Below are 23906 nucleotides of genomic sequence, written 5' to 3'. Positions count from 1 at the left end.
GGGAAGAGTCTGGCTCCGGTTTCACCCACCTTCCCGTGTTGGGATGGAGGAAAGAACAGGAATTACCCCAATATTCTTCTTTTCTACAGCCTGAAGAGCTCTTTGAACCCATCGTCAACTGTCATACGCTCCAACCTGCCGATCATCTTAGTAATACCCTGGTATATCAATATTTCTATTGTAGAGGGAGCTCCAAACTGGCCTTGGTCCTAAAGACGTTGTCCCTCAAACGCCAAATCAAGGGGATTAATTACTTTCTTCAGCTTGCTGGCTACAGTCTCAAGAGCACAGACGAATCAAGCAAAATCAACTAATTTCTACCAACGAGATGACAGCAGAACGTCTCAATGCTCTTTATTTATGGAGCACTGACTAAAGAATTATGTTAATCACTTCAATTCTTTGTATCTAGTTTGCATGCGTCCTTCTTCTTCTGCTTACCAATGAAACTGAAACTTCAGTGTTAATTCAAAGACAGAACTTTATCACTTCAACAGTAAAAACAAGTATTCACGCTACTACAATTAATTTGCTCAGGAGTGCACATCTACGCAAATAACTGTATTCGGAATTCTGAAGTGTATGAAAACACTCCTAAGAAATTTCCTCATTAAGAAATTATCCAAACTCATGGGGTTTTTTAAATATATAATTACACCATTACTTACACAATACAAATTAGACTCTAAATCAAAACGTCCTTAAAGAAATTAATTCCTATATAGAGTCCTTTCTCATGCACAGCTTTGCAATTACTTTTTCTATTCACTCTTAACAATCTGGAAAACTTCTGTGAGGCTCAGATAAAATGCTGAAGAGACCAGCATGCCAGCTTCCCAGAATGAATTTTATTATACTATAAGCACTATCTACTCTGCCCTGGGGAGACCACACCTGGAATATTGTGTCCAGTTGTGGCCCCTCAGTTCCAGCAGGACAGGGAACTGCTGGAGAGAGTCCAGCGCAGGGCAACAAAGATGCTGAAGGGAGTGGAGCATCTCCCGTGTGAGGAAAGGCTGAGGGAGCTGGGGCTCTGGAGCTGGACAAGAGGAGACTGAGGGGTGACCTCATTCATGGTTACAGATATATAAAGGGGGAGTGTCAGGAGGATGGAGCCAGGCTCTTCTCGGTGACAACCAATGATAGGACAAGGGGTAATGGGTGCAAACTGGAACACAGGAGGTTCCACTTAAATTTGAGAAGAAACTTCTTCCTGGTGAGGGTGGCAGAGCCTGGCCCAGGCTGCCCAGGGAGGTTGTGGAGTCTCCTTCTGTGCAGACATTCCAACCCGCCTGGACACCTTCCTGTGTAACCTCATCTGGGTGTTCCTGCTCCATGGGGGGATTGCACTGGATGAGCTTTCCAGGGCCCTTCCAATCCCTGACATCCTGGGATTCTTTGGGTATATTCATTTCCTGTGGAAAAACACTTTAGTATATGTGGTACGTTATCAGTAATTTAGGTCTAGCCACTGTGGTAGACCTATCGATTAAAAAAATATCAAAAAAATAAAAAACCTAGGCAAATAAATATATGCTGCCTCAGCCTAACAGATTGCACATCATCTCTCCTGCCTAGAGAGAGACTGCTGTGATAGAGAGACTTGCACTCATGAACTAGTGATATACATATTTTTGTGTGTGTGTGTGTATATACATTTGAAGACAGGCAGAAAGCAGTAGAGATTTGGGTAGGACTCAAATGGTACGGAATAAGGGGTGGAATGTCCTGGTTTTGTTAAAAACAAGACCGGTTCTCTTTTAATGACTTCTTTCAGCTCAGTTCTTCCGGGTGCCTGTACTTTGCTGAGTTTCAGCCTGCATATTTTTCCTCGGATGCTGCACTCGGTGCTGATAAGAGACCAAGGGAATGCTGAAGAAGCTCGTGTTTAGGTTTATTACTATGGCAGCCAAGAAAGACTGATAAGTTTTCCCCCGTTCCGTTGTGAGAGGGGTGTGTTTGAGGAGGGGTGGATGGACCAGGGGACTAGAACTGACCAACGGAAGTATTCCACCCCATAATCGTCATACCCCCTATATAAGAGGCTGATCACGAGGGTCACGCTCTCTTCGCCCATGGCCGGTGTCTAGAGAGGCCCCTGTCTGTCTGTCTGTCTGTGATCCACAGGCCTCAGGCCCTGCGTCCTGCACCCAGGTTCCGCTTTGCTGTGCAGTCCCGCCTGTGACTGCCGGGGCCTGAGCTGCAGCTGCTGGAGCCGCCAGCCCCGCACCCCCAGCTCTGCTGCTGAGTGACGCCAACGCCACATCCAGCACTGCAGACTGGTTTGGGATATTTTGTATATATATTCTGTATTTATTAGTAGTATTAATAAACCCTTTAAAACTCTCCAACTTGAAGTCTAAGTCTCTCTTCCTTTCCCCTTATCTTTCTTATCATCTTTCCGATCTAAAGGAAGGGCTGGTGGGAGGTAAAGGGGATAACAGGGAGCGTCTGCCACGGTTTATTGCCGCCTTGCCTTAAACCGTGACAGATTTAATTGGGCTCCAAGAGATGGGATTTATTTTTTAAAGCAATATTAAAGGTAAAAATATTTAACATTACATGGCATTAAGAGGAGAAAAAACCCCAGTTTAGTTTGGTTTACAATAGGCTGCAAGCAGTCCATGAAATTAATATCATACTGTCAACTGAAGCAGCAGACAGTTTGGGCTTGATCCTACTAACCGTACATGATTCTCTGGTATTTTAGCCTTTTTTTCCTCCCTCTTGGTGTTTTCAAATAACAAGTATCCTTGGGAGCAGCAGATCCATGCGATGAAGCTTCTATTACAAAACAAGCCTTCTCAGAACTATTGTAATTCCTCAGATTTTTTAGATGGTGGTCAAAACGGGAATTGGAAAAGCTAGGATGAATGCAGATTTTTAAATTACAGTAGTAAGTATCCACTAATTATTAGGTTTCAGGATATAATTATTATTCGGAAAGCAGTATATGGAAATTATGTAGCACGAACTCTAGTCAATGCAGAAAGGCACAGAACTGATTTATGGGTCAGTAACAGTAAAGCGTTTAAACACTCGGACTGGCAGAGATTTTCATTTCAACACCTCATTACCAACAAATATGAGAAAATGGACAGTGCAGCACTGTTAAGCTGAGGTTATACCAGCCTAAATGATTGTTTTAACTATTTAGTTTCCAGAAAATAATTCAAAAGGGAAATTTAGGAAGGTACATACCATGTTTTCTACTCGGAGCTCAAAAGGCATAGGGTTGTACACCATCAACTGGACTTCACACACATCTCCCTGGACCCACTGGAAATCTACAGGAAATTATTATAGAATTAATGCAAGAATTACCTAATTGCAGTGTTATTAAAAAGTAGCATCATCTGAGCTGTCAGATTGCGGTATTATCTTCATGTTTTAAATTAACACCTCTATAATCTTCACAGCAATGGGTAATATTGCTCCAAAGCCCCAACGAACTAACATTACATTGGCAAAATTAACTCAGGCATCAATTCAAAACAGTAATTAAACACATCTTTAATGTTCAACATTTAGAGGCTTACATACTTACACATCACCTTGGGTAATTAAGACTCAGATAAAAAGCAACCAGATAAGGAACGAACACAACAGGAAGAAGGGGATTTAAATTAATGGAAACAAATCTTCATATAGACACAGCTGATGATACAGAGTAAATAAAAAACCCTAAATTAAGAAGGAAACAACTCCTCGCTAACGAGATGCCACCTTAGTTTCCTCCCACTAATTTTCTTTGGGAGACAGTGAGTAGTTTGGGAGATGCTGTGGGAGGGGAAGATGACACTAAGATCTACAGATACAGATTTTTCTGAGCTTCACAAAACAGAAACTTAAGCAATAACACAAATTATTTAGTAACTTGTAAAAAGACGTAGGGTTTTTTTGTTCTTTTTTTTTTTTAATTTAAGGAGGCAAGAAGTTTATGCAAGAGATGCACGTTCAGAGGAACCGTTCAACGCAGAAAGATTATTTTACATCAGCACTTCATAATATTTTCAGCCCACAAGGTCCTGTCTGCCTTCCAAATTTCTCACAATTAAGCACATGCACCTGACGTTCAGACTTAAAACTGAATGTGATAAGATACTCCATAAAACCTGAGGACCCGCAGTCCAAAGAAACAAAAGGTGGTTTAATTGTATTTGTTAAATAAATCATGACTATATATGGATTAACTTTCACCAGTTTACTAAATAATTTTAACATGCATTACTAACAGTTTTTTACTACAAAGTGTCCGGTAAATAAACAGGATTATTAACATTAAGACTGTAGTTCACCGTTGAAACCATCTGTACTCTAATTGTACATCCACAATCATTTACTATCTGATTACATTTTGCAAGCAATATTAGAGAGCTCAAGGGAGATGCACTCAATGCAAATGTCTAACTCCAATTAATGCTAGTGGAAATTAAAAACATACATTCAGAGATATTAACAGATTATATTACTATACAACCTCAAAAGCAAAACTGTTGATTTAAACAAAACATTCAAAAGCACCACTGGATGAGATGTCCTGTAAATTTCCTTTTATTTAATTGCTTATCGGTGTCCACAATGTCTTACGCATTCCTGTAAATTTCTTCTTATTTCATTGCTTATTGGTGTCCACAACGTCTTATTGGTTTCTCCTCTGAAGACTGAAGCCCCATTATGGTGACCTGGATCAACACAGGCACTTGGAGTAGCCCAAGTAGGCACTTCCATCCTTCTAAATTAATTTTGACATTATAAGAAATGCCACAAGATCACAATGTCTGTTCTGAAAACACTTTCAATGCAACTATGTTAGAAGAGATTCTTAAAAAGTCAAGTTACTAGAAGAACATGATCTAAGGATGTGGCAGAATGCAAACCCCCCTCTCTCCCCCTCTCTTCCTTCCATATGGAAGGCGTAGACCTAACTCCCTCTCTCTCTGCTGTTTGAGGCTGACAGCTGCTTTTGTTTGACCCCAGAGCACCCTGGCCAGGGTCATTAAGAGAGAGAAGAAGGGAGCGCAGAGGTGCCAGGGAGCCGCTGGGCACCCACGGCCAGTGTGGGGGATGTTTGGAGGCTTCAGGGGCACCCACAGCCAGTGTGGGGGTGCAGAGAAGCTTCTGGAATGCCCACAGTCAGATCTGATCAGGCTATAAAAACGGGATTCTCGTCGAGACTCGGCCCCTTGTGCGCGATCATCTTGGAGTGTCACGGAGGCACCCCAAGGTTAGTTTAAGGGACAACAGGGTCCAAAACAACTTTTATTAAACCGGTGAGAAACAGGGTTTTAGCACTCCAAAAGTGACTTGAATACAGGTTCGGATATCAGTTGAGGAAAATTATTATGGGGCAGCAACTAATACAACAGGCGGTCCACGAGTGCATGCACGTGGCTTCACCAAAACAATGCTGGAGCCGGCCCTGAGTCCCGGAGAAGTACACACTTGCCTAAACACGGTGTGGGATTATTTTAAAAGAGATACACGTACTCGTAGTGAGTACGGGAAGTGTACACTCGCGGTTGTGCGAGGGTAAATTTATAATACACTCGCAATCCTGCGAGGGTTTATTTACCTACACGTGCGAATGTGCACGGAAAGTTACACATGCTTATGTGGAAGCACGGGAGGAAAATACACCCGCGATTATGCGAGGATTAATTTTACACGTGCTCATATTGAGCATGGAAAGTTACACGTGCAAATGTGCACATAAAATATAAATATACTCGCAATCCTGCGAGAAGTTTTACTCACACCTGTGGCGGCACGGCAAGCGGAGTCTCCACCCCGGGGGGGCTCTCGTCGGCAGCATCTTGCTCGTGCTCCGAGAGACCCGCGACAATGGGCGGAGTCTCGACGAGAATCCCGTTTTTATATTGGCTGATCAGATCTGACTGTGGGCATTCTGGAAGCTTCTCTGCACCCCCACCCTGGCTGTGGGTGCCCCTGAAACCTCCAAACATCCCCCACACTGGCCGCAGGTGCCCAGCGGCTCAGTGGCACCTCGGCACTCCCTTCTCCTAATGGCCCTGGCCAGGGTGCTCTGGGGCCCAACCAAAGAAGCTGTCAGCCTCAAGTAGCAGAGAGAGAGGGAGACATGCCTACTCCTTCCATACTGAAGGAGGGAGGGGGAGAGAGGGGGGTTTGCATTCTGCCACAAGGAGTTACGAGCTGAGCCGCTGCCACCAGGAGCCGCTTTCCGCCCCCTCCCCCGGGGATCGGAGACTCCACTTGCCTTGCCACCACAGGTGTGAGTAAAGTTAACCCTCACAGGATTGCGAGTGTATCTACTTTCCGTGCACATTTGCACGTGTATTTATACTTTCCGTGCACATTTGCACACGTACTTTCCATGCTCAATATGAGCACATGTATAAATTATTTCCTCGCATAACAGTGAGTGTATTTTCCTCCCGTGCTTCCACATAAGCACGTGTAATATTCCATGCATATTTGCACGTGTATTAACCCTCGCAGGATTGCGAGTGTATTATAAATTAATCCTTGCAGAATCGCGAGTGTACACTTTCCGTACTCAATACGAGTACGTGTATCCCTTTAAAATAATCCCACACCGTGTTCAGGCCAGTGTGGACTCTTCCCAAACTCAGGGCCGGCTCCAGTATTGTTTCAGTGAAGCCACGTGCATGCACTCTGTGGACCTCCTGTTGTATTAGTTGCTGCCCCTTAATAATTTACTCAACTGGTATCTGAACCTGTATTCAAGTCACTTTGGAGTGCTAAAACCCCATCTTCCACCGGTCATACCTGCTGCACTTTTTTTTACCGAATAAAAGTTTGTTTTGGACCCTGTTGTCCCTTAAACTAACCTTGGGGTGCCTCCGTGACAAAGGATCTCTAAACAAGCACAAACCATTTGTCTTTTCTTCCAACAAGAAAGGAATCTAAGCTCATTTATTTTTTACAGATGTGATCAGCCCCCTCTTCTCAGTCCTTGTGAGGCTGCACCTGGAGCTCCATGTCCAGTTCTGGTCCCTGCAGTTCAAGAAAGACAAACAGACTGGAGAGGATCCACAGGAGGGACACAAAGATGGTCTAAGGGCTGGAGAACCTGCCTGATGAGGAAGGACTGAAGGAGTTGGGTCTGTTCTCCCTGGAGAAGGCTCTGGAGGAACCTCATCACACTATCCCAGTACTTAAAGGGCAGCTACAAAGAAAACAGAAGCTCTTTCCTCACGAGGAGTCACATGGAGAAGAGAACGGGTGATGGGTGCACATTATACCAGGAGAGGTTTCATCACAATGTAAGAATTTTTGACAGTAAGAACAATCATTCCCTGGAACAACCTCCCCAGGGACGTGGTGGAGTCTAAATCACTGCAGTCTTCAAGAAGCAACTGGATACGGTGCTGGATGGTCTTGTCTTGGCTCCCTTTCCCATAAAAAGTTGCACCAGATGATCTTCTGAGGTCCCTTCTAACCCGGGCTGTTCTATGACTCTCTGATTTATTTGCAGGAGGAAAAACCACACAGATAGATAGATAGATAGATAGATAGATAGATAGATAGATAGATAGATAGATAGATAGATAGATAGATATCTCAATATATGTTTTGTCTTCTTGCTCCCTTAGACTATTGGCACTTCAGAACAAAAAAACACTTCATGTCAAAAATCAGTAGGTTTATTTCTTATGACTAGCGTACTATTAAAGCAATTTAACCAGAATATAATTATCCTATTTATTGTTTCCAATCAGAAAAGCTTCTCAAGCTCAAAGCTGAAAACTTCCCCTCGAGGCTTTCTAAAGGGTTTTGTTTCACTTTGGCTTATCAACAGCACTTGATTTCCTTTGCTGTAACAATAATTTAACCATCATTCAGCATATTTGATGTAAGAAAAACACAGTTCATTTGTTATTGTCATTGTTTTTAACTAAAGTTAGGTATAAATCATTAAAATATACTTGTTAGTTTCAAAGTTTATTAAATTTTTCAACTTCTTTCAACGGAAATATCTGATTTTATTTTGTATATTCTTTTGTTTGCAAAACTTTGAATGAAACATTAGAGGCTTTTAAAAGTGAATGGACTGTGTACGTACTTCGAAAGGCAAACACTTTACAGGATCACAAGCAGCTCAGACATGTCCTTACACTAAATAAAAACCTAAAAGGAAAAACTGCCCTGTATAACATAAAACTCCTACGGTCACACAGCACATCAGCAAATTCTAATTTGAACTGTTTCAAAAAATGCAGGTTCCTTTCGTATCCATCAAGGTACAAGAATAGTGCATAATACAACTGTCTGACAAGATTAGAAATAAGGTTTTATTTAAACGAAAAAAACTCACAAGGCATACCTAAGAGATTCAATAATTTAATTGTGACCCATTTTTAAAGAAATTATTAAGAGAAATAATATAAGCTATTTTCTAAATAATTATTTCCTTAACATGGAAGCACTTGAAGATCTTCCCACATGTCTAAATGTCTTACCCTGTACTTAAACCTTATTTCTCATCCTTTTTTTAATTTCTTATCCTTTATCTTCTGATACAGGACAGTAGTACAGTAGCAAAGCAGCACTAAACCACATCCAGCCAAATTGCCAGAAAATAATCCAATCACAGAGTCACAGAACCACAGAGGGTCAGGGGTTGGAAGGGCCCTGGAAAGCTCATCCAGTGCAATCCCCCCATGGAGCAGGAACACCCAGATGAGGTTACACAGGAAGGTGTCCAGGCGGGTTGGAATGTCTGCACAGAAGGAGACTCCACAACCTCCCTGGGCAGCCTGGGCCAGGCTCTGCCACCCTCACCAGGAACAAGTTTCTTCTCAAATTTAAGTGGAACCTCCTGTGTTCCAGTTTGTACCCATTGTCCCTTGTCCTACCATTGGTTGTCATTGAGAAGAGCCTGGCTCCATCCTCCTGACACTCACCCTTTATATATCTGTAACCATGAATGAGGTCACCCCTCAGTCTCCTCTTCTCCAGCTCCAGAGCCCCAGCTCCCTCAGCCTTTCCTCACACGGGAGATGCTCCACTCCCTTCAGCATCTTTGCTGCCCTGCGCTGGACTCTCTCCAGCAGTTCCCTGTCCTGCTGGAACTGAGGGGCCACAACTGGACACAATATTCCAGGTGTGGTCTCCCCAGGGCAGAGTAGAGGGGCAGGAGAACCTCTCTGACCTACTGACCACCCCCTTCTAACCCACCCCAGGTACCATTGGCCTTCCTGGCCACAAGGGCCCAGTGCTGGCTCATGGTCACCCTGCTGTCCCCAGGACCCCCAGGTCCCTTTCCCTTACGCTGCTCTCTAATAGGTCATTCCCCAACTTATACTGGAACCTCTGCTTATCTCCTAATTCCCCAGGTTTCAACTATCTATTGAAAATGCATATCATCATAAAACAACGTAGAAAATGTCCATGTCCTCATGGTGAAGAATATCATCCTAATCACAATCGGGGCGCACAGTTTAAGTCCAACATCTAGCCTAGAAAAAGCCTGCAGCGCCCCTGGGTTAGACTAAAGAAACCGTACAGAGATTCTCCGAGTCCTGGCTGTGCCGGCAAGGAATGATCCAGGTGAACGGGCCAAGTGGTGGCTACGCTGCTGGAGACAATTGTAAAACTAGATGAAAGAGAACTGCTGGATATGTAAAAAAGGAGAGAGGCAAAAAAGGAGGAGTCCCAGAGAGCAATGCGCTATGCTACGATACAAATACACTGGGTTTGTTCAGCCCAGAGGAGACTAAGAGGAAACCTCATGGTGGTTACAGCTTCCTCACATGGGGAGGAGAAGGCGCTGAACTCTTCTCTTTACTGACCAATGACAGAACCAGAGAGAATGGCAGAAGATGTATGAGGGGAGGTTTAGGTTGGACATTAGGAAAAGGTTCTTCACCCAGAGGGTGCTGGACACTGGCACAGGCTCCCCAGGGAGGTGTCACAGCCCCCAGCCTGACAGTGTTCAAGAAGAGACTGGACAATGCCCTCAGACACACGGTGTGAACTGTGGAGTGTCCTGTGCAGGGACAGGAGTTGGACTCGATGATCCTTGTGGGTCTTTTCCAACTGTCACGAAATATTACACGGAGGCACCCCAAGGTTAATTTAAGGGACAACAGAGTCCACAGCAACTTTTATTAATCCAATGAGAAACAGGGTTCTTGCACTCCACAAGTGACTTAAATACAGGTTCGGATATCAGTTGAGGAAATAATTTGAAGGGGCAGCAACTAATACAACAGCGGTCCACAGTGTGCATGCACGTGGCTGCACCAAAACAATGCCGGAGCCGGCCTTGGGTCCCGGAGAAGCACACACTTGCCGAACACGGTGCAAAAGAGATGCACGTACTCGTAGTGAGTACGAGAAGTGTGCACTCGCGATTCCGCGAGGGTAAATTTATAATACACTCGCAATTGTGCGAGGAAATAATTTACTTACCCGTGCCAGTGTGCACGGAATCCTACACGTGCTTATGTGAAAGCACGGGAGGAAAATACACTCGCGGTTGTGCGAGGGGCTCTCAGCGGCCACTCGCGACTGTGCGAGGATTAATTTAAAGTACCCGTGCAAATGTGCACGGAAAATATATGTGCAAATGTGCACGAAAAGTATAAATGTACTCGCAATCCTGCGAGAAGTTTTACTTACACACGTGGCGGCAGGGCAAGTGGAGTCTCCATCCCGGGGAGCGGGGGGGGCCCGTGGCTCCCGGCGGCAGGGGCCAAGCTCGTGCTCCGAGGGACCCGCACAAGGGCCGAGTCGCCGACGAGTGTCCCGTTTTTTTATACTGGCTGATCAGATTATGACGTGTAGGCACTCTAGAAGCTTCTCTGCACCCCCACACTGGAGTGGGCACCCCTGGAGCCTTCCATCATCCCCCACACTGCCTGTGGGTGCCCAGCGACTGGGCTAATGGGCCTGGCCAGGGTGCTCTGGGGCCAAACAAAAGAAGCTGTTAGCCTCAAGTATCAGATAAAGAGGGAGACGTGCCTGCTCCTTCCAAACTGAAGGGGGGTTGCATTCCACGACAATCCCACCCTGTGACTATAGTCATAATCTGATATATGTAACTCTGGAGTGGTGTTATATTCACCTCTTGCCTCCAAAGTAAAAAGGGGACAGTTCTGCCGGTGAGCCTTAATGTCCACTGTGGATCACCATATAGCATGTGTTGACTTACCCCTGCAAAACAGTTATTAATAACAGTATACAATAGAATTGAGGTAATTACAACAATCAACAATTGCCCAAGGTAATTATTGAGTCCCAGCATCAGTCACAGTTCATTAATGTTTCCATTCCTGTGGCTGCTTTCCTTCTGAATGGCTTGCTGGTATCGGCTGGATCCTTTTCCACAGCTTGCCGCTTGTTCAAAACACTGATTTGTGCGCCCGTGTCAATTAGAAATTTCACACTTATCCGCCTTGGACCAACGGGGATATGTATGTATGGTTCTTTATCACCGGACCATTGGCAAGAAAATACAAAGCGGGTGGGGCGGTCCTGGTTCCCATCCGCTCCTACCAGTTTTTTGGCTCCCTTTGTGAGGATACGAAAGGGTTAGTGTTTCGCTTGTCCTCAGGGAGGGGGGCGGTTACCGGTGCCTTCTCTTTGTTTTCTGATCTTCCCTCTAAATATTCCACCAGCTCCTGTAAATGCTCAGTGGAAAGCTTATGTAGCAGTGTTCGGGGCACACCCAGACCAGCCGCACGGCGCCAGAGACTGCTGCGCTGCAAACTGCTACTCTGATCTGCCTGGCAGCCAAAACGCTCCGGTTTCTGCGACGAGGGGGGCGGCCTGGTGGGGGGCGGTCCCTGAAGAGGCTCGGCTCGGCTCGTCTTCCGGACCGTCCGGCTTCTGCACGGGCTGCCGCTCGGGTCTACCCACCCCATCTCGCGCCCATGTGTGATCACATTGTGTAAAATTTCCGCCCAGGTTAATACATGTTCAGGAGGACTTCGGGGATTTTGCTTATTACGATCAATAGCTCCCTGAATTTTTTCCTTAAGGGACTGGACATATATTTTTAAGGCATCCGGTAATCCTTTAATAAGCAGCCGAAGGTGGACCGGATCCACTGGCGCCGCCATAGGGTGGGACTGCCGGCCTCGTTCATACATTGCTTGTATACAAGCCGCCTTTTGAACTCCCTCGGCAAGATCTGATAAACCTTTTATAACAATTGACACTGGCTCCCCACGTTCCCTGGGATCTATACCACCAGCCCAGTAAGCTACACGAGATGTAATGGACTGATCACCGTCCGGACCATCACTTAAAAATACTCCTGGGCCCCAGAAACCTGTGGCCTCGTCCTTACTCAATAATATTCTATCACCCCCAGTAAGCGAAACGCGCCAAAGATATTCAGTCTCTGTCTCGCCCGGCTTCCGTGAGAATCTAGTTTGCAAATCCCCTAGCTCCAGTCCTGAATATGGTGTGCTATGGGTAGCTGTGCGTGGATTTCTGCCTCGTCCATCCGTATGTGTCTCAGTTCTAATAAGAGGACGCACATCCTTTGTTTCTATCCCCCCCTCATCAACACTGTTTTCAGAATCAGTATCTTTGTCAAGAAGCGGGGGGGCCGAGGGGCACGCCTGAAATGGGGAGACGCTAGAGGCGGCTCTTATATTAATTAACAAAAACTCAAGTTTTTGTTCCAAAAAGCCAAGTTTCTGTTCTAACAGGCCAAATCTCTGTTCTAAATAATCCGACCGTATGCTTTGCCGCGAAAAGTCCTGTATTAAAGAGTCAAACTGTTCGCTTTGCCGCGAAAAGTCCTGCTTAAAAAGGTCAGTCTGCTCGCTTTGCCACGAAAGGTTTTGCTTCAAAGAGTCAAACTTTTCGCTTTGCCGCGAAAGGTCCTCCTTTAAAGAGTCAAACTTTTCGCTTTGCCGCGAGAGGTCCTGCTTAAAAAGCTCGGACTGCTCACTTTGCCGCGAAAGGTTTTGCTTTAAAAAGTCAAACTGTTTGCTTTGCCACGAAAGGTCCTGCCTTAAAGAGTCAAATTGTTCACTTTCCCGCGAAAGGTTTTCCTCCATTCGGTGCTTAAGTTTACACAGATCCTGTGCTACCTTTAAGCACACACCCAAACTGAAACACACGGCAGCCCACATAACTGCAAGACCCCAGGTTACTGCAGAGATATTGCTTAACCCTCCAAATAATTCCTCCATTTCTGATATCCTGCACGACTACGCCAAAATTGTCACGAAATATTACACGGAGGCACCCCAAGGTTAATTTAAGGGACAACAGAGTCCACAGCAACTTTTATTAATCCAATGAGAAACAGGGTTCTTGCACTCCACAAGTGACTTAAATACAGGTTCGGATATCAGTTGAGGAAATAATTTGAAGGGGCAGCAACTAATACAACAGCGGTCCACAGTGTGCATGCACGTGGCTGCACCAAAACAATGCCGGAGCCGGCCTTGGGTCCCGGAGAAGCACACACTTGCCGAACACGGTGCAAAAGAGATGCACGTACTCGTAGTGAGTACGAGAAGTGTGCACTCGCGATTCCGCGAGGGTAAATTTATAATACACTCGCAATTGTGCGAGGAAATAATTTACTTACCCGTGCCAGTGTGCACGGAATCCTACACGTGCTTATCTGAAAGCACGGGAGGAAAATACACTCGCGGTTGTGCGAGGGGCTCTCAGCGGCCACTCGCGACTGTGCGAGGATTAATTTAAAGTACCCGTGCAAATGTGCACGGAAAATATATGTGCAAATGTGCACGAAAAGTATAAATGTACTCGCAATCCTGCGAGAAGTTTTACTTACACACGTGGCGGCAGGGCAAGTGGAGTCTCCATCCCGGGGAGCGGGGGGGCCCGTGGCTCCCGGCGGCAGGGGCCAAGCTCGTGCTCCGAGGGACCCGCACAAGGGCCGAGTCGCCGACGAGTGTCCCGTTTTTTTATACTGGCTGATCAGATTATGACGTGTAGGCACTCTAGAAGCTTCTCTGCACCCCCACACTGGAGTGGGCACCCCTGGAGCCTTCCATCATCCCCCACACTGCCTGTGGGTGCCCAGCGACTGGGCTAATGGGCCTGGCCAGGGTGCTCTGGGGCCAAACAAAAGAAGCTGTTAGCCTCAAGTATCAGATAAAGAGGGAGACGTGCCTGCTCCTTCCAAACTGAAGGGGGGTTGCATTCCACGACACCAACCTAAATGATTCTATGATAGAATCACAGAATGTCCTGAGTTGGAAGGGATGAACCAGGATCATTGAGTCCAACTGTTAACCCAACACTGTCACTAAACCACGTCCCCAAGAACATCGGCTACGTGGCTTTTAAACCCCTCCAGGGATGGTGACTCCACCACTGCCCTGGGCAGCCTGTTCCAATGCCTGATATCCCCTTCTATGAAGACATTTTTCCCAATATCCAATCTGAACCTCCCCTGGTGCAACTTGAGGCCATTTCCTCTCCTTCTATTACTTGTTCCTTGGGAGAAGAGACCAACCCCCTCCATGCTCCAAGCTCCTTTCAGGCAGTTCAGAGATCAGAAGGTCTCCCCTCAGCTCCTGTTCTCCAGCTGAACCCCCCAGGTCCCTCAGCCGCTCCCATCACACTTGTGCTCCAGCCCCTTCCCCAGCTCCGTTCCCTTCTCTCAACTCGCTCCAGCTCCTCAAGGCCTTTCTTGGTGTGAGGGACCCAAAAGTGACCCCAGGATTCAAGGTACCAGTAATAAGATAATTGGAGAATAAAGGAAAGGGAAAATATTCCCCATCTCTGCTCTGCATTCACACTTGAAAGGGGCAGGGAGTGGGGAAACATGAAGTTCAGGCACCGAGGAGTCCACATGCTCATACTGCCCTCAAGTTTCTGCCCTAGCTTGTCCCAGAACGAGCTCTTTGAAGAATTAGTTGGAGCCACTAGTGACGATGACCTGCTGAATGTTTAGTATTTTACTATTCAAAATGTGATACAGAAAACCTAACAAACCTAGATGACATTTCAAACTATTGATTTTCTACTTCTTCTCTTTTTTTGGTGATTACATAGTACTAAAACCAGTAACATAAAGAGCCACTTTAAGATAAACCACATTCTGCAGATTTCTGTAGTGAAGTTTTTACAGTCAGTTCTATTTCACAGTCACACAAGTCAGTTTTGTGTTGACACTAATGCTTATGTTAAAAATAATCACGCGTGCGATATGCACAAAAGCAACAAAAAGGACTACTAATATTTGTAACTTAATCCAGCATTCAAAACGAGCCTTGTAATCTACTTTCAATGGCACAATTACTGTAATGAAGAGCTTTATAACAAATGAAATAATCCTCCCGCAGAAAATTGCTATAGTATTCTAAACATTGGTTAGAAGGCTTTTGTGATTTTTGCGGAACTGCCTTTAAGAAAAACCAACTAATCAGACTGTTAATCTGTTTAAGTTAAATCATAATAGGATATCGGAAAGATGCTCAGGGGACCACACATGATAAGGGGCTGAGTTGGCTGCTGCCAAACTCAGTGTGTCAGAAATAAGTTCTCTCTGATTTCTTGTTTGTTTCAGAAGGAAATAAAACTATTTTATCTCCTCTGAAAATCAGCTTTATCACCTATGAGACTTTATTCCTCTTTTGAATTTGAAACGGTCCCACACAGAACAAAGGTTTTCTCCCTTAGAATCTCAGGTTAAAGAGGTGATTATTTCAGATAGAAGAAAGTAATGTTCGCGTTTGCTTTCCTTGACCAAGAAAGATTTTCTAATTTAACAAACAAACAGGAAATACTGCAAAATATTCTTACCTATTTTCTTATTCCGTTCTTCCCCACGACTATGAGCAATAATTGGAGAGTATATGAAAGGGCTTTTGGTTGACACGTTCTGACCAAGTAGACTTTTCATTTTGTGAGGCCGGAGACTGGTCGGGAGGTTCAAGAGCTTCACAGATCTGTTGAGTAAACAGAATTTTATAGATGGTTGTGCTAAAAAGGAACTGATAAATACTAACTGACACTCTTGAGTAGGTAGTGATGACAATCCCTGAAATGGAAAACGTGAAGAGAAAAGACTGTAAAGAATAATATACTTAAATAAAGGACAGGTTGACATCAAGTACTACTTAACATGAGTAACAGAACATAAAGATTTTGACAAGCCAAATTTTTCCTATTTCTTTATAGAGCAGAAAAAGGTAATAGGGCAACTATATGTTCCAGTTTCACTGTGGCATTGCAATGTCTGACAATGTTTTGATTAAGAAATCTGCATCTTGAATAAGCACCCCACATTCAATGGATTAAAAACTGATAGCCCGTGAAGTGCCAACAGTAAACACAAGTCTTCAGCATCAGTGAACGTGTTTGTTTCTGGAGGGCTCCAGCACGGCTTGAATCATACACTTAGATTGTTCAACACTGATCAAAACCATACTTAGACTTATAGCATCATTTTGGTTGGAAGGGACGGACCCTCAGGATCATCGAATCCAACCATAACCTGACTCTGGCACTAACCCATGTCCCTAAGAACCTCATCTATGTGTCTTTTAAACCCCTCCAGGAATGGTGACTCCACCGCTGCCCTGGGCAGCCTGTTCCAATGCTTCACAACCCTTTCCACTAAGAATTTTTTCCTAATATCCTAATTCCTAATCTAAACCTCCCCTGGTGCAACTTGAGGCCATTTCCTCTCGTTCTATAACTGACTCTGCAATTCTTTGCAGAGAGAGTGGTCAGGCATTGGAATGGCTGCCCAGGGAGGTGCTGGTCTCACCCTCCCTGGAGGTTTTTCAACTGAGATTGGCCATGGCACTTAGTGCCATGATCTAGTCAATGGACTGGAGTTGGACCAAGGGTTGGACTGGATGATCTCTGAGGTCTTTTCCAACCCAGTCGATTCTGTGATTCTGTGATTTAGAACAGGCCAGCGATGGTGCCAGCTGGAAAACGCAGCATCTGGAAAGGAACAGCTACAAAAGGCATCAGTTCCAGCTGAGTTCCGAGCTCCACGGACCTTCAGTATGATCAGGTGTCTAAACCTGAATCTCAGCTGCAATTACAAAATACATTTTTTGGATTGTGTGAGAAACACTTGAAAGACAGTTTAAAAAAAAAATAAAGACCTCAGAAAGTGTTTTCTGTTCAAAGGCTCAACTTTTGCTAAGAACTTCTCAAAACAATTTGACATCTTGACATTTTTCCACGTTATTGTGAGCAACCGATGTAAACTGAGACAATCACATCCTCCAGTATCCTTTAACAGGGACCGTGGAAAAGTTAAAGATTGTATTTTGGAGTCTTACCTCACAATAGGCAATTTGGTGAATGGAACAGGAGGCAACTTCAAACCATCTGGAAGGGTGATGATCTCCATCGTACCAGGACATTTTGCTGTGTAGCTTTCCAAGCTCTGTGTTACATCTTTCTTTTCTAGAAAATAAATTTGTTTAAAATGAAATGTAAAAACAATTCCAAACATACATGTAGCAAAAGATGAATCTGTAACCTAAATTTTTACTTTTATTTTTGTATTTATATAAAATAACTCTAAGGGAATGACAACTAATTTTTGTATAGGATGCTCAGACTTACACTCCAGAAGCCATAAGGGAAGAATCAAATATAATTTAGTGACCTTAAGTAATACAGTTTCCTGGACTTTTCAGAATTGTTGCAGTGTCGATCTATCTCTCATTTTTGTTAATTTTTTCATCATCAAGATAAAAATCTCTGCAATTTATCTAGTAAATCTACATATCCGACACCATTGGCTTCAAACATGTAAAGGTTATTAATAAGAGCGTTGTTATGTGAACGAGCCTTCTTATGAAACATTAGCAGAAACAATACGAAAGGCAAAGAAAAGAAACAAATTACTTCTGATGTTACCTTGTGTTAAAACTACCTAATTCTTATTAATAAACTAACTTTATTATATTATGCTACTAAATCATAACAACCGGTAAGAAAATTGCTTTGGTTTCCCTTAAAAATACAGAAACACTCCAACAAACATATGATATTCAGGTTATCTTCAACAATAAACGCTTATCAATTTTATCCAACAATTATTTTCTAGAATATATATACAATTGTGTCTCCAAAAATAAATAAAAGGCTATTTGGCAATTAACGTCCAGAACATAAAATTATATTTATCTGATTAAATGGGAGTCTGCAAACGTAAATAAGCCTGAGAGTGTGTGTTTAGATGGGAGAATGAGATAGATGAAAAGTCTTAGACCTATATTGTTGTAAAGCACAGTGAATATTCCTCAATATATGTGCTACCAATAAAAATAACTATTCAATAAATGAAGTGTTGCTAGAAAATGCTTTGGAGATGAAAATAGTCAATGATAAAACAAAAATAGAAAAGGGAAGGATTATAGCAAATACTCCTTTCCAAAAAATATGCTTAAATAAGTATATTGGGCTTACACAGGGGGTTGGTAGCAAGTGGCCTTTGTGAGACCAGGAGCAGCTTCGTACCAGAGAGCAACACAAATTACAGGCTGGTTGGGGTTGGAAGGGACCTCTGGAGATCATCCCGTCCAACCCACCTGCTAAAGCAGGTTCACCAGAGCAGATCACACAGGAAGGTGTCCAGGTGGGTTTGAATGTTTCCAGAGAAGGAGACTCCACAACCTCTCTGGGCAGCCTGTTCCAGGCTCTGGCACCTCAAAGGAAAGAAGTTTCTCCTCATATTCAGATGGAACCTCCTGTGCTTTAGTCTGTGCCCGTTGCCCCTCATCCTGTCATTGGGCACCACTGAACAAAGTCTGGTCCATCCTCTTGACACCCACCCTGGAGATATTTATGAACATTGATGAGATCCCCTCTCAGCTTCTCTTCTCCAGCTGAACAGCCCCAGCTCTCTCAGTCTCTCCTCATAAGAAAGATGCTCCAGACCCCTCATCGTCTTCATAGCCGCTGGACTCCCTCCAGTCATTCCTTGCCCTTCTTAACCCAAGGAGCCCAGAACTGGACACAAAACTCCAGATGTGGCCTCATCAGGGCAGAGCAGAGGGGGAGGAACAACCTCCCTCGACCTGCTGCTCACACTCCTCCTAATGCACCCCAGGTACCATTGGCCTCTTGGCCACAAGGGCACATTGTTGGCTCACGGTCAACCTGTTGTCCACCAGAACTCGAGGTCCTTCTCTGCAGAGCTGCTTTCCAGTTCCAGTCAACTCCAGACTGGTTGCTCCCCAAAGCTCTGCTGGTGGCACCTCTGTGATTATATGTTTGAAAAAGGGTTAAAAACACTGTGTAGCAGCTGTGAGAGGGAAGTTTGAGAAAAACATGAGAGGAACATATCCTACAAAGCTTTTCCACTGCCCAAAACACCATCTTGGGCCTTTCAAGGCCCAAACATTCCCTGATGGTTGTGCTGCCCACATCAATCCAGCTCAGTTTGCAAGCATCTAAGGCCACGAGTACACACTCCTTCAAAGCAAATAAACACTGATTTTAAGCATCTTCGCTATTAAATTAATGCCACATAACTGACAAATTGCCTCATTTGTGTCAATATTTCACCGAGCTCTTAAGCCACTCACCACATTTTAATCGCGTGAAGTAAATGTTCCCAGAAATAGATCATTAGACATACACCTGCACTCAGACCAGCGTAGCACAGCCAGTTCTAGCGGCTGAAGACTGAGCCAGCACTTGTAGTGAGTATTTTCATCAATATTTTAGGCTACAGCATTCAGGTTGTTATGTGGCATGTTACGTGAGCAAGGGCGCATAGTACAAGTAGAAGCCACTGAGACGGAAAATGTCACAGCTACCAAGAATGATGAAGACAACGCTAGAGCATGTGCTTAATTCTGCTTGAAACCACAGGTCTGTCATTCTGAAGCACTGGCTTTCATTTCCTAGCGTGAAACACCATCAATTATTGTATTCAAAGAAAGCACGCTGCCACTTGCAAGAAGGATTTGTTTATAGATTTGAAAGTCCCATTTTTATTTCACAGTAGAAGCTCAGTGTGCTTTCTGCAAAGACAAGGCTAAAACGAGGCATTTTTCTATGCTGATACGCTATGAAATGCAGTTTATAACATGCTGCCAACAAGCCAGCAGCTCTACTACTTTTTACTTAGCACTTCATTTCTGCTGAGACGCTCACGAACCTGCATCGAGAAACATTCGTGATGCAAAAGAGCAAGAGCTGCATCATCTTCCCTAAGCGCCACTTCTGAAAGCAAATTACAGAATCACAGAATCAACTGGGTTGGAAAAGACCTCAGAGATCATCGTGTCCAACCCTTGGTCCAATTCTAGTCCGTTTACTACATCATGGCACTAAGTGCCATGTCCAATCTCAGTTTAAAAACCTCCCCTGGCAGAGTTGAAGCCCATGGCCCCTTGTCCTATTGCTGACTGCCTGGGAGAAGAGACCAATCCCCACCTGGCTAGAACTGCCCTTCAGGTAGTTCTAGAGAGTGCTGAGCTCAGCTCTAAGCCTCCTCTTCTCCAGACTAAACAAGCCCAGCTCCCTCAGCCTCTCCCCATAGGGCTTGTGTTCCAGTCCCTTCCCCAGTCTTGTTGCTCTTCTCTGGACCCGCTCCAGCACTTCAATCTCTTTCCTGAGCTGAGGGGCCCAGAACTGAACACAATACTCCAGGTGTGGCCTCCCCAATGCAGAGCACAGGGGAAGGATCACTGCCCTTGTCCTGCTGACCACGCTGGTTTGGATACAGGACAGGACACCATTGGCCTTCTTGGCCACCTGGGCACACTGGTGGCTCATGTTGAGCTTCCTGTCCATTAGTCCCCCAGGTCCCTTTCTGCCTGGCTGCTCTCCAGCCACTCTGTGCCAGCCTGGAGCGCTGCAGGGGGTTGTTGTGGCCAAAGTGCAGCACCCGGCACTTGGCCTTGTTGAACTTCATCCCACTGGAATCAGCCCATTTTTCCACTCTATCCAGATCCCTCTGCAGAGCCCTCCTGCCTTCCCGCAGGAGACTTCCTCCCTTGACTGAGCACTTTTGCTACCTGCCCTCTGTGGTACAAATGAATGACACAAACTTCTCTGCTTAGTCAAATTTGCAAAGCCTTATAGTTGCCAAAACCCCGGCGGTTGTTGTGTTTTGACACAATCAGAAGCTGTGGGAGCCTCCAGAGAGGATCAATTCAACGACTGAGCCTCCTGACCCCCAGTTTAGAAGACTGTGACAAACAGTTATCACCGTTTCTTTTCTTTCTCTGTGCAAAGAAGAAAGAGAAAACAGCCACTCTTGGAGGTCTTTACCTACCTGGTCTCTTCATGCTTTTGTGTGTCAGCACAACAATAATCACCACTTGATCCTTTGACCTGTGAATTCACCTCAACAGCTTTAAAAGCCTGCACCGCGGCTGGAAACACTGCGGATCCTCTTGTGTAGGTATCGCAGTGACTCATTTATTGAGTGAGAAACGATGGGTTATTTTCTCATCTGGAATAACTACATTCATGGTTTTTTTTACTTCAGATTCTTCCCAGACTCGTTGGGAAATCAGGATCATAAACCAGCTGCAACTGAATAAAGCTGCACAAAGCCCCAAGCAGTATTGCCCCTTCTCAGTTCATTCAGTTTAACCTTGTAGCACAATTTCCCCCTTTCATATCAAATCGTCTCATTACCCTTTTTTTGGCCGCTTCTGACAACTGAAAATTTTGCAGGTCCCCCAATATCCTTGGTAATTTCTTGCTTAACTACTTCATGTCAAGAGAATGAACAGTCAAGAGAAGTCAGTCAAGAGAAGTCATTTTGTCCCGAAGCTGCTTTGAACCTTTCTTTAATATGAGAACACCAAAATCTGAAGGTTTCAGTTAGAAACTATTTGTGACCTGAAAGCTACTAAATGTGAAAGAGAAGTCTTTCTGCTAGTTTCAAAATAATGTGAAGCAGTATTTCATAATAATGGAGCCATTGATGAATCAGAGCAGGACAGAAAGAAGCTCAGCTACAGACTAACATTTTGAAACACTTCACTAACCGTGATTTAACAGTATTGTACAAAAAGCATTTCATGCCTTGGCAGATAACGGAGAAAATGAGAAGAACACAATTGCTATAACTCTATGTTTCGGCTCTTAAATATTTGAAGAAATTCAGAATATCTGTATTTGGTCTCAGTCACTACCCATTAAAAACTAAGTCAAATATTAAGAATACAGCATTTCTTCTGCGGCGAACATCTTGTTCTGATCAAGTCATTGTGTTTCCTGCAGAACAACCCCCAGCAAGGTAGAATGAAGAAAGGGAACGTTTGGTGTCTGACCTGTCAGTTACACTAAAAGACAAATGACTTTCTATTTCCTTATGCGACTTGCTAAAATATCAGAAAAGTTGGGAAACAAATAGCTAAAAGCCTTCTGACTTCCATTTTCCCATGGTGATAAGCCCAGAATTGAAGTTTTAACGAAAACCGGGGTTCTTTGGGCTGGTGGATCTTTTCCTTCCCCCTTGAAAACAAGAAATAATGTTTATAAAGGGGAATCCAAGGAGAGGTCCTGCAGCAAACATCTTGATAAATTACTAATAACAAGTAGCAAGACAGAAAAGTCAGCCAGGAAGCAGAAAAAAAAGCAAAATGTTTTACCTCGATGTTAAACACTAGATTATATTAATAGGATGCCTGCAAAGTTCTTGATGGCCTTTCAGGTAGTCCCTCAACTCTAGTTTGGGATGGATGCGGACAGACAGTAAACATCCTATTTGGATGCTCAGTACCCAAAGACTTGCAGGATCAATCTTCTAATTCAGTATTTCGGTTGTTTCATTCAGCAGAAAAGAGCGGGTCTCCTCTAATTTGCAGGCAAGCGTCACCTGTTTTTCCATGACATTAAATCTGATAGGTATTAGATGACAGCATTTTAACCAAAAAATCATGAACGTCAATTTTAGCAAACAAACAGCACCTCTAATAGCTTTCTGCAAAATACACGGAGAAAATAAACACAATTTCAAGCTGCTCAGAGATCCGATACTTGACCAAGTCACTTTGGAAGCAACACAATGAATTCATGGCTTTTCAGTCCAATATTCTCTACTGCAATAAATCTCAGCACGTACTGATGTTTTTACACTGCCCTGAACAGCTCCATTTCAGATTCCTACCTATATTAATTAGGTCATCAGTTAGACAGAACACAAATGCAAACTGAACAGCCAACTGGATGACAAAAGGACCAAAGCCATTGAGAATTCATTCAGGTGTCGTGAAACTGGAACAGAATTCAAGCCCCTGATGTGTTCTCCACACCAGGTTTTGTCAATGGACTCAAGAGTGACTTTTATGGGGAAAATCAGTGGCTCCATCCATACAAAATGGAGAATGAAAGCAAAAGGATTCACTTATTTGTTGTTTAATAGCTCAGCCTTGAAAAATGAATTATCAGCTTCACTACTATGAGTTGTCAGGCAGCAGCGGAGTGTTTTCTGCTTCCAAGACGACCACCACAAAGAGAGAGAAAGGGAAGGGATTGATTAAACACGTCACAGTCTCCTGTTACTAGCTTTCTAATCATTATAGATAATGTGTACGCAGAGTCACAGTCAGATTGAAATTCACGGTTAGCAGAAAAGTATTTTTTACCCAAAATCTCATGAAAAATTGACACAGCTGAAGTCAGAGTTCAGAAACAGGCCATTAAGATTGCAGTATCTCGTTCTCCGCTGTATCTGAGAACTTCAGATGTCTGTATACTCTGAACACTACAAAAATATGTTTTGTACATACAAAATCAGTGTGCAAACCACTGGACAATATTAATGGTTTCTTTCATTTTAAGAAATACCAGAAGACCTACCTTAATGTAAAGCGGAGCAAATGAAGCATCAATAACTTCCATAATGATAAACAAAAATTAAGGATTGCTGCAAAGTTGCTTTTGAGCAAAGCAGGTTTTTTGTACAAATTTACAGATACAATGGTGTAACTTAAACACACCTGACTTTGTATTTTGGG

The 23906-nt window shown here is 44.0% G+C and overlaps 1 protein-coding gene and 1 long non-coding RNA gene across 5 annotated transcripts in view; one reads left to right on the top strand and one right to left on the bottom strand.

Moving 5' to 3' along the window:
- LOC309436619 overlaps positions 1 to 23906 on the top strand; it is a 481462-nt gene that overhangs the window by 214539 nt on the left and 243017 nt on the right. The gene's annotated exons all lie outside the window — the stretch shown is intronic.
- The window catches only part of TRAPPC9 (trafficking protein particle complex subunit 9), a 517306-nt gene that overhangs the window by 452371 nt on the left and 41029 nt on the right, over positions 1 to 23906 (bottom strand). For all 4 annotated transcript variants that reach the window (XM_082045894.1, XM_082045896.1, XM_082045897.1 and 1 more), the window contains 3 exons: positions 17250 to 17376; positions 15751 to 15896; positions 3202 to 3287 (listed from right to left, as the gene is read on the bottom strand). In XM_082045894.1, the coding sequence (XP_081902020.1) occupies positions 3202 to 3287; positions 15751 to 15896; positions 17250 to 17376 (359 nt within the window). The remainder of the gene's footprint in view (positions 1 to 3201; positions 3288 to 15750; positions 15897 to 17249; positions 17377 to 23906) is intronic.

Source organism: Streptopelia decaocto (genome assembly GCF_964273445.1).
Source record: "Streptopelia decaocto genome assembly, chromosome: 2".
Classification (NCBI taxonomy): Eukaryota; Metazoa; Chordata; class Aves; order Columbiformes; family Columbidae; genus Streptopelia; species Streptopelia decaocto.
This window is presented reverse-complemented; position numbering and strand designations above follow the sequence as displayed.